The 17,046-nt window shown below is 45.1% G+C and overlaps 1 protein-coding gene across 12 annotated transcripts in view; it reads right to left on the bottom strand.

The window, feature by feature from the left end:
* The window catches only part of Atxn7 (ataxin 7), a 153,519-nt gene that overhangs the window by 102,065 nt on the left and 34,408 nt on the right, over window positions 1-17,046 (bottom strand). For 7 of the 12 annotated variants that reach the window (XM_087182528.1, XM_087182527.1, XM_087182529.1 and 4 more), the window contains exons 3-4: window positions 5,658-5,900; window positions 5,367-5,435 (exon numbers count right to left, since the gene is read on the bottom strand). In XM_087182528.1, the coding sequence (XP_087038654.1) occupies window positions 5,367-5,435; window positions 5,658-5,889 (301 nt within the window). In that variant the 5' untranslated portion in view covers window positions 5,890-5,900. The other 5 variants (XM_087182532.1, XM_087182530.1, XM_087182531.1 and 2 more) reach the window with 2 other exon arrangements.

The raw sequence follows: 17,046 nt of genomic DNA, 5'->3' as shown, positions 1-17,046 counted from the left end.
GAGGAACCATACTGGGGCTTGCTAGAGCCCAGGCACCATCCTCATGGTCCAAGAATCTTGGAAACTGGGCGATAAAAGTTCTGCTTCTGTTCTGTATGGGAACGGGTGGCATTAAAGACCAAAGTGGATGAGTGGAATGTTCTTAGGCAAAATCATTTCCTTCCCCACATTTTTCCTTGTAACTCAACATATTTCTTTAATAGTGAATAAACTCTTGGTTTAGGAGTTTATTTATCTATTTAGGTACCAGGGATCGGACTCGGGACCTTGCGCTTTTGAGGCAGGCAGCAGATCCACTGAGCTAAATCCCTAGAAAACTCTTGGTTTAATACTGGATTTCTCCCTCAAAATAGAAAGTGTAAGGGGTACTAGAATCATATTTAGCAGAATGGGTTTCCTTTTATTAACAGAGGAACTCAGTACAGCAGGCTTGCAGTTCCGCCTGTTAATATCTGGAGGGCTGGACAGTCTCTCTGTACCTCCTAAGACACTGCTCACTGCTGGGAGAAAGCCCCGCCACCGACAGTGAGCAAATGCACGACTGGAGTGGTCCCAACACGACCGACTCAGCAGAACTAACACTTGGATTTCATAATTTTCATGTGCCATGAGATCTGAGTTTTGATTTCAACCATTCCATAATATAAAAAAACCATTCTTCACTAGGCCAGGGGAGGATGTGACCCACATACTGCAGTTCGATTAGAACTTCTAAGGTGCTGCAGCGGGAGAAAGAAGGCTGTGTAGCAATGTCTGTGTGGGTCTCCAGCACCCCTTCTCCCCTGGGTCACTGCAGACTTCACTCAGGTAGGGCGCTGCCCAGGAGCTGCCACCCAGGACACTGCTCGCCATCACTGCAGCACTGAAACTCAGCTGCAGGGTGCTTTTCCGGGGCCTGTTCCTTAAAGGTGCATTCACAACCAACCCCACCCCCCCACCCCCCCGGATTCCAGTGCAGGGGACAGGATCACATGCATCCCTGTGGGAGGCCTGGCTTTTGGTGTCTGCTAGGATGGAAGCAGACTGCAAGCACTGGCCCTGCAGCACACACAACGCAGGAGGCCAGAGACCAGCCCCTCGGGACTCAAGACAAAGGCAGGCATGGCGCACACCAAGGCTTCCTTTACAGGACAGGAGTGGAAGCATGAAAGCAGAAGAAAGAAAGCCAAAAGAAATGCTCTGATGTCTGGGACATGGTTCAGAATAATGTAGTGTGGGGCAGAGAAGAAACAGGATCGAGCATGACTCATTAGCTGTTTAAGCAGTGTGATGGTGACAAGCAGGCCCGTTAACACATTTTCTGTATGTTTCACACTGTCCATAAGAAAACAAATAAGAGAAGCCCTGAAGAGAATCAAAGAGAAAGAGCACACCTGGAGAAGGCTTTATGTCTATAACGCAGTACCTTCCACAGTGCTTCACACAAGTACCTGTCTGTTTTCAGTCAGCTATGAACCACTGGTTTCCTCCTAGGAAAGAAAAAGGATGGCGCTGCTGTGTTGACTCAGTCTACGCTGAGGCTACTGGCCTCTGGTCTGTCTTTAAAAACAAAAATCTTGTAGGTGCCTACTGACCTCCTTCCCATCTTCCCCGGGGTCAACTATATCCCCGTTATTTTGACAGGGAAATCACCAGTACAAGCATGGGTATCACCCTGGGTTGGCATCTTCCTACCTTGCCTCAATATTAGAGATAAGAGAGGTACTGTCCTAGCTTCACCCTGGCTGGAAAGTGTAAACAGAGTGCTAAACTCAGCACAGAGCAGCAGGCAGGGCTGAAAGACAGCCTCTGACACCCCTAATGCACAGAGTACAGGTGGCTTCTATCTGGAGAGTCGCAAGACAACAGGAAGCTGGTCGTCTGAACCACTCAGTTCAATCTTCCTGGTAGCCCAAATCATTCATTTTTTTGAGCAACTATTACTGAGCAAAAACTGCAGGAACAGACCAGGCACTTATCAACAATGAAGTTGCCCTCAGAAAACAGACACTCTCCCGGAGCCATCACATAATCCATACTTCAAATGGTGACAAGAGGAGAGGGAAGAAAAGTTTAGGGTACTCTGATATCATACAGTGGGTGGGTGGAAGACAAGTTCATGACAGTGTTCCAAAGAAAATGTCACTTTTCCAACTCTATTCTCGATTCCCCTGATGACACCATATTATAGTCGCAATTTTGCTACGAAATTAAGGCACTTAATGTTTACATTTTGAAATAGGCCCTATGTCTTCAAGCATTAACATGGAAACCTTCATCAGTTCTCAGAAATTCTGTCTAAACGTGAATTTCATACACGCATTTCACAAATAGATAATTTGTGAAAGTCCAGAACTTCACAAATCACATTAGGAAAAAGGGGAACTTGTCTCTTGAGTTCACTCATTTAAAAAAAGATTAAAACGTACTGTCAGTCTTTTCCCACCAAAATCAATTGCAGTCATCTTCTACTATTACAGAGTACAAGACAGCAAACAGGGCAATAAAAATGTGAGTATGCTGATGAACAGTAGGCTAATCTCCGACAGGCAACTGTAACACTAGCTAACATCTGCCTACCTGTGCTAAGAGGAAGAAAATGGATGATACTTTAGCTAAATTACAAACAATCTCACTTCCACCTAAATTAACAGTCTCAAGTTTCTCCCACAACCTTAACCTGTGAGCAGTCTTTCTATGAAAGGATTTGGCCATAGTTATAAGAGAAAGAGAGAAGAAAGAGAGAGAGAGAGAGAGAGAGAGAGAGAGAGGGAGAGAAAGGAGTTTAACTGTGCAGTTTTGAACTACCGTGGGCGGTGGGAAGGAAAGAAATCCAAGAGAAGCTGTGGACAGTAGGAGGGCAGACATACACATTACTTTGTACACAGTTTCAGGAGCATTCTGACCCCTGGAAGCTCATTCAAGGGTTAGGGTTGGACAGACACCCTGGCCTACATAAACACCAAATTATGTAAGATTATCAGCAGTTGAAGGGGTTAAAAAGAATACTTGCATCATCTAATTTAATTTAAACCCTTACAATAACCTTAGGAAATACGTATTATCTCTTTTTCCAAATAATAAAAGTTATATTTGGAGAGATGAAGTAACTAAGCCAAAGTCAGGCTACTTTGTCTCACACCCAGGTTTCATGACCCAAGTCCAGGATTACAAACTGGAGAAGTCTAGGAGTTCGGTGTACAATACCAGGGATCTTCTGTGATAGAACTTCTATCTTTCAGTGCTTCCTTCACCCAATCAACTTACCTACGCAGTTCTTCTCAATTAAACACACTGATGAGAGGAATTAGTTAACGCTGAGACATCTTTTCTTACCAGGAGATAATCTTAACCAAACACAACAGATAAGAGTCCAGCAAGTTTTGGTAATATTAAATGTAATTTTCATTCCTGAAGCAGCCTGGCATGGATTGTGTGTTAAGAGAACACATAGGTCCATTTTATGAGTGAATCCCTGAAGCTTGGACTTTTAAACTGTGCCAAAAAAAAAAAAAAAATCCATAAAGTCACAAACAAACAAAAAAATCGGCTGAATTTAAAACTTCAGGGGCTGGGGATTTAGCTCAGTGGTGCTGCCACCTGCCTCTCAAGGGCAAGGTCCTGAGTTCAATCCCCAGTACCAAAGAAAAAAAAAAAAAAGAAAGAAAACTTCAGTAACTACTCAAAATAGGCAAGTAAGGGCCTGGGATTTAGCTCAGTGGTTTTGCTGCCTGCTGCGCAAGCGCAAGGACCCGAGTTTGATCCCCCTACCAAAAAAAAAAAAAGGCAAGTAAGTGTGAGTTCTAGCCAGCGTGGCCACTATGGTATCATTTAAATGGTGATAGCAGCTCTGAACAAAAGCAGTGACCCCTAACAAACACTAATGATGCGATAGTTCAGAAGCACACAGAACCACATGCACAAGGCTTTCCTGCCTCAAGCAGGTAGTGAGGAGTCTTGGATCTTCCTGGAAAACCTGCAGATGAATGTATCCCACCAGAAAAGAACAAGTGGAGGGTTCATGTGTCCAGGCCTCTAAATCTGGTTGGGTCTCAATCCAGATCAAGGCACTCAGAGAAACACTAAAACACTCACTCATCCTCTATAGAGGAATTACCGACAACTGGCATCCCATTTTCAGACAGATTCAACCCTTCACGGGAAATGTATCCACACCCAGAGCATGGAAGCTAAGAACAAGAGTAGATCAGGCCTCTAAAGCTCTCCCCCAGTACCTCCTAGAAGAGCTGCCACCTAGTGATTTTAATTTTTTAAGCCCAGGCAGGCTGCCAACTCAGCACTAAAACCGGACTAACGACTGATTTCCCTATTGCAACATCGCCAGCAAATCCTATGCCTTCTCTGCCTCTCTTGCCCTCACACAGCAACTCTCACGTTGAAAATCAACTCAGTTTTCTGACTGTTCCAACTGGAAGCCCTCACGGGATCGCCACCAGGGTCAGTCTTCCTCCCGAGGCCAAGAGGCTAAGCGGCCAATCGAAAAGCCAGAGGAGTGCAAGTGAAAAGACGTAAGCTGCAAACAATAACACCAAGCCAGCCCTCAAGACTTCCAGCTGCAAAGGCGCACCTACTCTGAACTCAGCCTTGGGTACCAAACCCCTCAAGGCCTGCTCCTTCTGACCAGGTGCCCAGTCCTGGCGTGGGCATCAGGTAGCAAAGGCCGACTAGTCAAAGAAAAAAGGACATATGTGCCAGGGTTCAGCCTCCTGACCTGACTTCCAGTCGGAGGTACACCTCCAGCTACACAATGCCCTAGAGCGTCCTACCGAACAGTTTCAAACTCACCAACTGGATTCTGATTTCACTGACAATGACCGGTAAAGGCCTGTCTCATCGCACTGATTCTGTTTTTTTTCTTTTCTTCCTTATCTTGCACCTAACAAAAAAATCTGATCAATTGCAATCCTCGTTGAGACAATCCTTGGTAGCACTTCACACCTGTACCTTGAATCAAACAGAATTGGGTGGTAGAGACTGATGTTATCTTTTTCCAAGTTCAAAATTCATTCTGCTGTCTAGAAGAAAATTCCAGGGGGCAGGGTTTCCATTCCACTGCCCCTCCCGGCACCTGCGGAAATATGCGCTAAAGCTGTGAGTTCCTTTCTCCACTCGTGCTCTCATGAGGAGGTCAGATCTAGGATCAGGGTTAAGCTCCCTGTCTGCCGCTCCCAGCGCATCACCTTGCCAGTCCTCCGCCACTTCCCATTTCAGGAAGCCCCGGCGAGGAGTCCCCAGAGCTCCGCACCGCGCACCGCACACCGCGAGCCGACGGGCCGGGTCGGGCAGCATCCCGCTGGGGTGAGGGAACAGAAAGCAGCAGGGACCCTCCCGGGTCCGCATCGACTCCTCCAGGGGGCCGGACTCACCTTCCCGACAGAGCCCCATGACTTCGCGGTTTTTCCCAAACTCCTTCAAACTTTCGTCCAATTCCGTCCCTAGAGACACACACGGGAGGAGAGGCAGGTCAGTGCCGGGAGGGAGGCGCGGGCGCTCCTCGCTCGCTCGGCTCCGTTCGGCTCGGCTCGGCTCGGCCTGGCCGGCTCCGCGGCAGCCCGGCGCCCGCGCGCACCCCCGACCCCCGAGGGGCGGGTCACGGGACCCGGGAGGGCGGAGGCCAGGAGCGCGCGCGCGTGGGAGCGGAGGGCGGGGACACTCACCATCCTTCCCGGGAAGTTTGGAAGCCTCGACCCACAGACTCCACGGCTGTCCCAGCATCGCCTCGGGGCTGGGCAGCGGCCTTCGCTCCCCGGCCATCGCCATGGCGGCGCTGCCCGGGCCGCCGTCCTCCGGCCGTGGGCGCTGCCGCGGGGGCTGCGGGGGCTGCCGGGCTGCTCCGCCCGCCGCGCGGCGCGGCTCCCCCCTGACGTCATCCACGGCCCGCTCCGACATTTTTTCCGCCCCTGCAGTGCAACAAAAAGGGAAGCGTCGCTCGGGCCGCCCGCCGCGCAGGAGGCGCCCGGAGTTCCGGCGCGGCCCCGCTCCGGGAGGGGCTGACAGCGCCGCCGCGCAAAGTCCGGCTCGTGGGGCGCTTTCGCTTTTGCCCGCCCGCGCGCCCGCCGCCCCGCGCCCACCCTGCGACCGCTCGCATCCCGGGCCGCCGGCCTCCTTCCTGCCGGCCGTGTCTGCCCCTCCGTCTGTCCGCCCGCCCGCGCGGCGCCGGCCGGCTCCCTTAAGCCGAGGCGCCTCCCGCGCCTCCTCCCCCTCGCCGGTCCCTCCCTCTCCGCTCTCTCGCTCGCTCGCTCGCGCGGTGGCGAAGTTTGCGCGTCAGGCCCGGAGCGCGGCCAGGGCCGAGCGGGCCCGGGTGTGCGCCCGGCTGCCGAGGCTGTCGCGCCCCGGGATCTGGGTTTCCTGTCCAGCGAGAGGGGCCGCAGCTCGGGCGAGGGAGAGACCGAGACTTACTCCGGCTGCGTGCGGACCCCGGGGATACCACCCAGACTTGGCGCGCTCTTCCTTCTGGCGCTCCTGAGAGGGATTCGTTACCCCCCAACCTGCCGGCTAAGACTCGGATTGATTTCTAATTTGCTGAACCCTTCCGTCCTTTGAGCTGTCTTTTCTTGCGTAGGGTGAGAACCTGGGACTTAAGAGAATGTACAGAATTCGTACAAAACAGTTTTCTTGTTTTTCGTCAGCTTTTGTTCACAAAATTAGGAAACAGCCCGCAAAACTTCACAGTCCTCTCCAATACGCATGCGCTTTTCTTAAAGATGGTAAAATAAAGGGCCACTTCTGAGCACTTGAAGCAACCGCACACCCCGTGGAGAAGACTCCTAAAGGCGCTGCTCTCACTGTGCTGCTGTCTCGAGCTGATGTGAAAATGGAAGCCCAGACAAAACCCGTCCTCTGCCGAGCTGTAACCGGTTAACACTGCAGTGACAGCGGGCGCCTGTGACCCGCCTACACCTGTGTGCTTGCAGGTGCGGTGCTTTGCTTTGCTTTTTCCCTAAGTGGAGAGGTGAGGTTTATTTCCTTTTTTAAAATCTCAAGCATCTGGTGAGGCAGAGATGGCCAACTCTATCAAAGAAAAGACCAACCTGCAGAATACAAAAAGGTTTAGATAAGAGTGAAAATTAATATACAAAGCAAGACTCTAGAGGAGAGGTTTTCTTTTAGGTCCAAAACTTAAAAGCCCACACACACATGAATGTTTTGTTCCAAAACATCTGAAATTAGTGTGCATTTTTTCAGAATTACATGCAAACAAGTCCAAAAAGTGAAACTACAGATGCTTCAGTCCTTATCAAAATGCAGTTGCCCCTTTGCATCATCCTGCTGTGTATCCACAGATCCACCAACCAATGGTTGAATGTACTTTTTTAAAAAACTGAGTTGCTGAATGTGGTGGTGCACACCTGTAATCCCAGCATTCAGGAGGCTGAGACAAAAGGACTGCTGTGAGTGTGAGAACAGCTTAGACCACATAACCAGACCCTGTCTCAAAAACCTTTCCAAAAAAATGATCCTAAGCACTAAACATGTACAGACTTTTTTCTTGTCATTATTAACTACACTGTAACAATTTTCAGAGCATTGTATTTAAGTGTTAAAAGCAGTCTAGAGATGATTTAAGGTGTATGAGAGGCTGTGCCTCAGTTACATGCAATTATTAGGCCATTTTATATAAAGGACAAATTTTTGTATTGAGCTGGTGGGCGTGGCTTGGAACCAATCCTCCGGGATACTGAGGGACAACTGTAACCAAAATGGTAGAAGTTTCTGGAAGGATTTCATTTTTAAAAATCATTTCTGAGATGTAGCTCAGCGGCACAGCACTTGCCTGGCAAGCATGAGGCCCTGGGTTCGATTCCTGGTACAAAAAAACCCAAAATAATTTCTAAAGTTTTAACTTCCTACATAGGAGTATCAATCAGAAAAAGACAGTTAAAAACAAATATTCCCTTGACCATACCAGGATGCCTAACTTATTTAACATAGATTGGGAGTCCCCAGTGCAGATTTTCAATTTTTCATTCAATCTGAATGATTGAAACATCTGTATAACTACAGATATTCATCCTTTGTTTCTCTAAAGTATATAATTTATTAATTGCTTTAAATTTATAATTTTACATATAAAGGAGAATTTCAATGGATTTGGATCTGCCAGTGAAAAGATAAGCTAGACCACCCAGCTATTTATATACCAAAGGGTACTTGTGGAGTACCACTCTTCTGATCTCTTTTTGTTTGTTTTGTTTTTTGAGAAAGGGTCTCTCTATGTGTTCAGGCTGGCCTTGAACTCCCAGCAATCCTCAGTGCTGGGATCACAGGCGTATGGCACCACACCCAGCTCAATTATTCTGATTTCTGAAAGTACACAGTGAGAATTAAAACATGGGAAGAATGACAAACATGGAGTACGGTATAACTTCAAAATTGTTATACAGACTTAATGCAATCCTGATCAAAATAGCAATAGCATATCTCACAGAATTAGAGAAAACAATCCTACAATTCATTTAGAATTAGAAGAGACCTAGATTAGCAAAAACAATTCTGAGCAACAATGCCAAGGCAGAGGGCATCACAATCTGACTTTAAATGATACTGCAAAGCTCCTGTGATAAAAACAGCATGGTACTGGGGGAAAAAAAACAGACGGGATCAATGGAACAGACTAGAGGATGCAGAAACAACTCCAGACACACTCAGCCACTTCATCTTTGACAAAGGAGCCAACCACCTTCACTGGAAGAAAGATAGCCTCTTTAATAAATGATGCTGGATAAACTGGGTTTCTGCATGCCAAAGATTAAAACTAGACCCGTATCTTTCACCATGCACTAACTCAAATCAAAATGGTTCAGAGATCTAAATATTAAAACAGAAACACTAAATCTGCTGGAAGATAGCATAGGTAGAGCTCTCAAAGACATTGGTGAAGGCAAAGATTTTATGAACAAAATCTGATCACACAGGAAATATCACAAAGCAACAACTGGGATCTCATCTTACAAAAAGGTTCAGCATAGCAAAAGAAACCACCAACAGAGTGAAGAGACAACTCACAAGAGTGAAAAGAATTTGTGCCAGCTATTCCTCAGACAAAGGACTAACTAATACCTACAATATATAAAAAGCTCAAAAAAAATCAGACCCCCCCAAATTTAAAGATCCAAGCCAAAAATGGGCATCTGAAATAGATACTTCTCAGATGAAGAAGTACAAATGGCAAATAAATATATGAAAAAAATGTTCAACATCACTGGTCATTTGCGAGATGCAAATTAAAACAATGCTGAGATTCCACCTCACTCCAGAAAGAATGGCTATGATGAAGAAATTGGCCAATAAATGGTGGCGGGGCTGTGGGGAAAAAGGAACCCTTTTCTACTGTTGGTGGGAGTGCAGACACAACCACTGTGGAAATCAGTGTGGAGATTCCTCAGAAAACTAAAACTGGAGGTTCCATTTGACCCAGCTATTCCCCTTCTTGATATCTTCCCAGAAGAATTAAAAGCATCATACCACAGCAATACATGCACACCCATATTTATAGCGGCACAGTTTGCAATAGCTAAATCTTGAAAACAGCCTAAAATACCCATCAACTGACAAACAGATAAAGAAGATGTGTGTTTTTTTTATTCAATGGAGTACTAGTCTGTCATAAAGAAGGATATGCTTGAGACATTTCTAGCTAAATGGATGCACCTTGAGATCATATTCTTAAGTGAGATAAATCAGGCACACATGTGTAAATACTGCATTGTTTCTCTGGTGTGAGAAAATGAAAGTGGATATAAGATGTATAACAGATATTGTATTATCTAATGTATAGATAATATATGTATAATATATATGCATAATATACAAATGATAATAGATATTGAGAATGGGAAGAAAATGTTCAAATGAGAAGGGGAATAAGGGAAGGGGGAGGAGAAAAAAGAAAGGACAAGAAGAAATAGAAGAAAAAATGGAAACAAAAGCTTCTGTAAATACAGAGGGGAAGAGGGTTTGAAGGAGGGGTAATGGGAAAAAAAGAAGCAAGACGTATCATGTACAGGTACAAATTCCCTATGATGATCATCATCATTATGCATATCCATCACTTGCTTCAAAAACATTTAATAAATTGCAAGTAGATCAGAAAAAAAAAGCAAAGTATTTTTTACTGGCTTAATGAAGCAAACATAAGAGTTTAAAATTTAAAAAACAAAAAAAAACTAAGTGTCCTCTTAGCATTATGATAGCTATTAAGGAAAAGTTTTAGTAACAGCAGCTATCAATTATGGAACACTTGCTAGGTGGCAAGCATTGCTGTAGGTACTTACTACATTATCTCAATGTTCAGAATTTATAAGGCAGAAGTTGCGTTATTTACAATTGACTGATAAGGAAAATGAAGTTGAGCTCCAGAGCCAAGTCTTATTGTTGCCAAGTTTGGATATTAGCTCTTCTACTTAGAAAGTGTGTAACCCTGGGCAAGTTACCTAATTTACCACTGTTTTCTAACCTTAGTTTTCTAACCTGTAAAGTGAATGTAAGGCCAGGCTTCTCAAGATTATATTAAAAGTAAAGCGGGCATGGTGGCACGCGCCTGTAATGCCCGTACTTGGGAGACTGAGGCAGGAGGATCTCCATGACTCGAGTCCAGCCTGGCCTATATAGTAAGTTCAGGGCAGCTTGGACTACAGGCCGAGACCCTGCCTCCAAAAATAAACAAACAAAAAATTACATTAAAAGCACCTTTGAAAACATGTAGTACAAAGCTCAACAAGAATTCTATAAACAAGTGTCTTATAGCCAACTAACCAATTCAGTTCAATCCTTGTCTAGCAAATTTACTACCAAATGGAAGGGGATGTAGGAATGAGAGAATGACAAGAAATTCCTGCCGTCAATCCATCTGCTCTTGCTGTAGCCATATTCCTTTGTCACCCACCAAAAAGTCCTATCTCCTAGAAAAGACAGATTCTGATGTCCACAGTTGTTTTGGGTCTCCTACTAGTTGGGATGAATCACCAACAGACATCCAAATTGCAAGGTGAGAAAGGCATCTTATATTCAAATTTTGGCAACAATTAAAATTTTTTCTGATATAAAGAACACTGTTAATAAACAAGAGTACAAAAAACCTCAAATACTTAAAGTTTTTCCTTTCAACTAGGCCATAACAAAAAATTGATGACCTGTTTCCTAAACACTCCACCTTTTGTACCCAGAAATATAAAATCGCTCATACAGTTTATATTACCTTAATGTAAGTTATTTTAATATAGTAGTATGCCTTCTATATCAATTAGTACTTCTACTAATATCAATTAGTACTTCTGATGTTTTGAAGCTCTGAGGAACTCCAGTATCTGTCCACTGGGAGGTTGAGACAGGAAGATCACCGCAAGTTTAAGGCTAGCCAGGGCCACATACTGAGTTCAGGGCCATCCTGAACTACAAAGCGAGACCCTGCCAAAAAAAAAAAAGTATTGGTCTGCACCTTGTATATGGTTTGAGTAATGGGTATTCAATTTATCAAAGTTTCTCATTGCTTACCACATATCAGGTGCTCTGCTTGGCACTAGAATAAACACAAAATAACAGGATTTTACTACAGTGACGAGGACAGTGAGAAGCAGGGGAAAATTTAATTCATCCAAACACTCAGGTTAAAAGCTGCCGCTGCCAGTCAGACTGTACGTAGAACTAACTAGGCTGTCAGAAGTAAAATGTTGGCAAATTCTGAGCATTTTATCCCTTCCAAGAATGTATTTAAAATACGGTCTTAGGGCCGGGGATGGAGCTCAGTGGTGCTGTGTCTGCCTGGCAAGTGCAAGGTCCTGAGTTCAATCCCTGGGCCAAATAAAATAGAATCAAATGAGGTCTTACTTCACCATTCAAATTTAAGGATGTTCCCAGTGGATGCCAAGGGTAGGAAGGTCTCTCTACAAAAGCAGACTCACTTGCTTTGTCCAAAAGCCAAGGTGTCATGACAATGGGCAAATAAATTAAATGCAATTTAATGTAAAAAGGCCGAAACTGCCCAAAACTTAACCTTCTAAGTCACAAGACCCCACACAAGCCTTTCTATTTGGTAAAACCACCAGTCCCAATACAACAGTTTAATAAACTTGAAAACCAGTAACTACAGTGTATTTATCTGTGCAAATTGCAGGGTTGGTAGGAGAGATTCTCCATTATCAACCCCAAAGAACTGAAATCAGCTGAGTAACAAGAAAGTCGGATTCACTGAATCAGGAGTTTATTGGTTCTGGTTTCTTTACATTTTCCTCACATTGGCGGGGTCTTTGTCCGGGTCCTTTCTGGCTCCTAAGCTACTTGTGCCCTTCCTTCCCTCTTCTCCACAGAGAGGGTGCCCCTGTGCCTGGGCCCTCAGCCTCCACAGGCTGTGGAGTGTCAGGAACACTCCACAGCCTGTCGCAAGTGCATCAGTATTCCAGCAGAGGGAGAACGGGGAAGGATACGCTGAATCCAGCTCAGTGGCTGGAGGTGCTGACCATCAAGGGCAAAACTAGGAATAATAAGGGTAGTTGCCACAGTGGGGACCTAAAGATGAGAAATAATTATCTTTTCAAGACCTGGCTAGAACGTACACTCACTCTACAAAATGGATTATTTGCTAAGTAATTCAAAGTCTTGAATTTTTGGTTTCTTTTCTTAGTTATGTGTGTGTGGCCGTGTATAAATTACATCATAAAAACACATCAATAATACCAAATTGTTTGAAAAGAGAAAAATTTCAAAATAAAAATATTAAATATTTTTAAAATTTAAAACATTGTTATAATATGTTATAACATAAAAGGTAACCAATTGTAAAACAACCAATTAATACACAAATGTTTCTAAGGATGTAGTATTGAACTATAGTTTTATGATAAACTTGATTTGAAATCTTGATTTCAAGTCTTTAGATGAAATAGTTTTTTAAAAAACATACCAAGGGGCTGGGGATTTAGCTCAGTGGTGCCACCACCTGCCTCGCAAGCGCAAGGTCCTGAGTTTGATCCCCGGTACCAAAAAAAAAAAAAAAAAATACTGAGAAAGGCTTAAATTTTAAAAGGGAATGGAAAAGCTAGACCAATATTTAGCTACAAAGGAGGCTGACTGGATAGTTTTAGTGCCTCAGATGCAATAAAATGGAAAGATTAAACACACTTAGAAGTAATTTCCTGTGTCACCTTTGTACTGCCAAAGCTTTCGCTGAACTGACTGTAAATAGCTCCATCTGAAAGGCCCAGCAAGTAAGAAGCAGGTTCTAGAACACCTCACACACAGCACAGGATGGGCGACTTCCACCACTCATTACTAGCTGCGTCACCCAGGGAAAGCTGCTAGCCTCTGTGCCTGTTTTCACCTCTAAAATGAGTAGAAGAGCGTCTACGTCATGAGGGCATTAAGAGTGCAAAGCGCACCTCAGGTGCCGGCTATTATTATCACGTCCGTCACGGGTAAGACCCGACTCAAGCCTGTCCACACTGGACTATCAGGTGCTCCTGCTGAAGTGCCAGTCAGTCCTTGCTCCAGCACTTTCCCCAGTGACCACTGAGTAGTAAACCTCTCCAAGCGGGGCCCTCTATAGCCTGTCCCTGCCTCGGCTCCACCACTTGGACACGGTCAGCGCCTTCCTCATGCTCCACAGTCCAGCGAAAACAACCTATTTCTGCAGCTCCCAGTACCTAGCCTGGCTCCTGGGGTCACCCCCCGCCCCCCACTGTGGCTGAAATCCGAGTGTCTGTCACGTCCCCCTCAAGCCGCGTTTCGTTTAACTGTGCACATTCCCACCACCAACCCAGAGCTTCGCAGGCTGGGGTCTAGCATGCGACACACACACTCTGAGGTCACGCTGGCAGTGAAATACACACTGTTTCCTAGAGACTGAAAGTCTGCATTCCCAACACAGGGAGTAACGTGGAGCCTGGCAGCACCTCCCCACAAACCATATGTTTTGCAGACAGGTTCCCAAGCCGAACCCTATAACAAACAAGGTAGGATGGAAGAAGCAACACAAATGTCTCTTCCCTCTTTCCTTAGCAAAGTGCCAGGTCTAGGCACAGCCACGGATACAGAAAACATGGCACCCTGACTTCTCCACATTCTTTCTTTGCATCTTGATTCAACAGCCTGGATGTACCCATCTGGCTTTGTGCTGCTGGTCTAGAAATTCCTGTACCCCTCTCTGCTTCCAAAGTAAGACGCCTCCTTAGTATAGGCAAAAGGGCCACAGATCTTTAACTATTTTCCATACTATTTTTCTATGAATGAACGTAGTTCCTCGTCTTCTCCGTCCCCTCAGCATACACGTAAAGAACTTCCTATATGGAAAGTGAGACTGTAACCCAAATGACTTTCTAGAGGTAACTTCCTTAAGCTTTCTTCCCCAAATCACAAACTTCATATACTCCCATGGTCACCCTGATTTTAAGTGGTGTCATCAATGGCTCACAGCAAAGTTACTGACCTTACTGACCTTTGTCTTTTGAAACACATACTCTCTTTTGATCAACTTAAAACATCTCTGGACCTGGACAACTTGATCTTTCCCCCTTCCCCCAATTCTCTAAGTGAAGGAACTTTGGGAGCAGAAAATGGTGAAAAATCTGCTTTTCCTGCTTATTGAAGCTTCCTGCCTCTTCGCCTCAAAAAACAGGTATTCACACGAAGCTGAGGTTTCCAAACGGGCTTCTGGGGCAGTGGCAGTGGAGTCGTAACCAAGTTAGAGTCCGACTTATTAGGTACTTCTGAAAAACAGGCCCACACAGCTAAACTGAACTTCATAAGTATTAAACTTTGAGCTTCAGAAGAAACTCTCAATAGAGTGACAACTCAGAGAATGGAGGGAGTTTTTTGAAAAGTATTTATCTGATAAGAGACTTACATCTAGTACATATACAGAAACAAATCTTACATCTCATAGTTTTCTTAGAAGCCAAGTGACTCAATTTTTAAAACTGGCAATGATCACAATAGACATTTTCCCAAAGAAGACAACGTAAGTGACCAGCAAACCCAACAAAGGTGGTGCACGCCTGTAATCCCAGCACTCTGCAAGGGTAAGGGTCACAAGTTTGAGCCCAGCCTGGGCAACGCAGTGAAACCTTGTCTCAAAGTAAAAAGCAAAAAAAGGGCAGGGGATACAGCCCAGTGTAGTGACCCATGGGTTCAGTCCCCACTACTGAAAGAAAAAAGAACAAAAAAGAATGGTCATCAGCAGCAGTCATTAGGAAAACGCAGACCTAAGCCATAAATAAGAGATACCATGTTATAACCACAAGGAGGAGGCTATAGTAAAAAGATAACAAGAGCAAAAGAATAGAAAATGACAACTATCAACAAGTATGCACAAAAGCTGGAAGCTTCCCTCAGACAGCGCCAGTGAAGATACAAAATGGTCCAGCCCCAGTCACAGTGTGGCAGCCACTCAGAGGGTCACAGAATCACCACTGCGCCCAGCTCCAGGTGCATGCTCGGAAGAACTGACAGCGTGACCCAGGCAGATGTCTGCATCTCGAGTTCATTAGCAGCGTTACTCACAACAGATGAAACAGAGGAGAAGAGTACATGGCAGTGCATCCACAGAATGGAACAGTGTTCAACCCTAAAAAGGAGCAAGTACATGATACAAGGATCCACTCTGGACACATGATGCTAAGGAAAAGGGAAAAGAACCAGAAATGAGGGGAAGGCAAAAGAAGATGGAAAAGGGGGCTGGGGATTTAGCTCAGTGGTTTCGCCGCCTGCTGCACAAGCGCAAGGACCCAAGTTCCATCCCCAGTACCAAAAACAAAAGATGATGAAAAAAGAATTAAGACAGCCAGGTGTGGTGGTGCAGACCTGTAGTCTCAGCACTCAGAGCCAGATGCAGGACGTTCGCTGTGCGTTTGAGGCCAGCCCGGCCTACATAGTGAGTTCAAGGCCAGCCCGAGCTACATGTCTCAAAAAGATTAAAAAGAAAAAAATCAATAAAAAAGGAATTAAGATGTGTTAAGTACATGTACAAACAACTCCCCGAAATGAATTATTATTATAAGTATTAATAATTATAGACTGCAAACATACTAACAAAAATTAAAATAAAATAGACACAAAGGCTCACATATATGACTTCATTTATATGAATCATCTGGAACAGCCCAATCCAGAGGCAGAGGTTTCCTGGGGCCAGGGGAAGGGAAGATGGGGAATCACTGCTTAATAGGAACAGGGTCTCCTTTGGGGATGCTGAAAATGTTTTGGACCTAGAGGTGATGGATCTATGACAATGTAAGTATTCTAAAAATTATTAAATTTTAGCGAGATATGGTAGCGCATATCTGTAATCCAAGCACCCTGGGAGGCTGAGCAACTTGGCAAGATCATTTCAAAGGAAAAAATAAAAAAATGCCAGGCATGTTGGCGCACACCTGTGACCCTAGCACTTGGCGGCTGAGGCAGGAGGACTGCCTCGAGTTTGAGGCCAGCCCAGGCTACATGGAGAGTTCAAGGCCAACCTGAACTACAAAGAGAGACCCTGTCTCAAAAACAGCAATAAAATAAAAAAGGGCTGGGGATGTAGCTCAGTGCAAATGCCCTGAGTTCAATCCCCAGTACTGGGGGGAAAAAAACAAACTCAATTTTACACCTTAAGTGGGTAAATCTGTGATATTTGAACTTCATCTCAATGAAGCTATTTTTTAAAGCCAATATTACAATTTGGAAAATTTCACAGGAAGTTCCAGACTGACTTCTCTTGAAAAAGCTGATCAGACCTTGCCAGCTACAGCCTTCCTCGTGGCAACCAAGAGTCGGAGCTAAAAGTGGCCCTGGACCCCACCTCTGCCACTGCCTAACTCTGGGCCTGAACAAGATACTTCTCGGTCTGTCTCAGCTTCTCTATAACAGAAAGATCATAATAGTGTCTCTGCCGTTGGGTTGTGATGAGGAGCCAGTGAACTAATATGTTTAGAACAGCAGGAGCTTTTTTCTTTATTGAGACAGGCTCTTGCTATGTAGTCCAGGCTGGCCTTGAACTCACTGTGTAGCCCAGGCTGGCCTTGAACCTGTGGCGATCCTCCTGCCTGAGCCTCCTTCCCAAGTACTGGGATCACA

The sequence above is a fragment of the Heterocephalus glaber genome, unplaced genomic scaffold (assembly GCF_053883595.1).
Source record: "Heterocephalus glaber isolate CG9 unplaced genomic scaffold, H.glaber_assembly_v1.0 deba00001472, whole genome shotgun sequence".
Taxonomy (NCBI): Eukaryota; Metazoa; Chordata; class Mammalia; order Rodentia; family Bathyergidae; genus Heterocephalus; species Heterocephalus glaber.
Note: the sequence above shows the minus strand (reverse complement) of the source record. Positions and strands in the feature narration are given on the sequence as shown.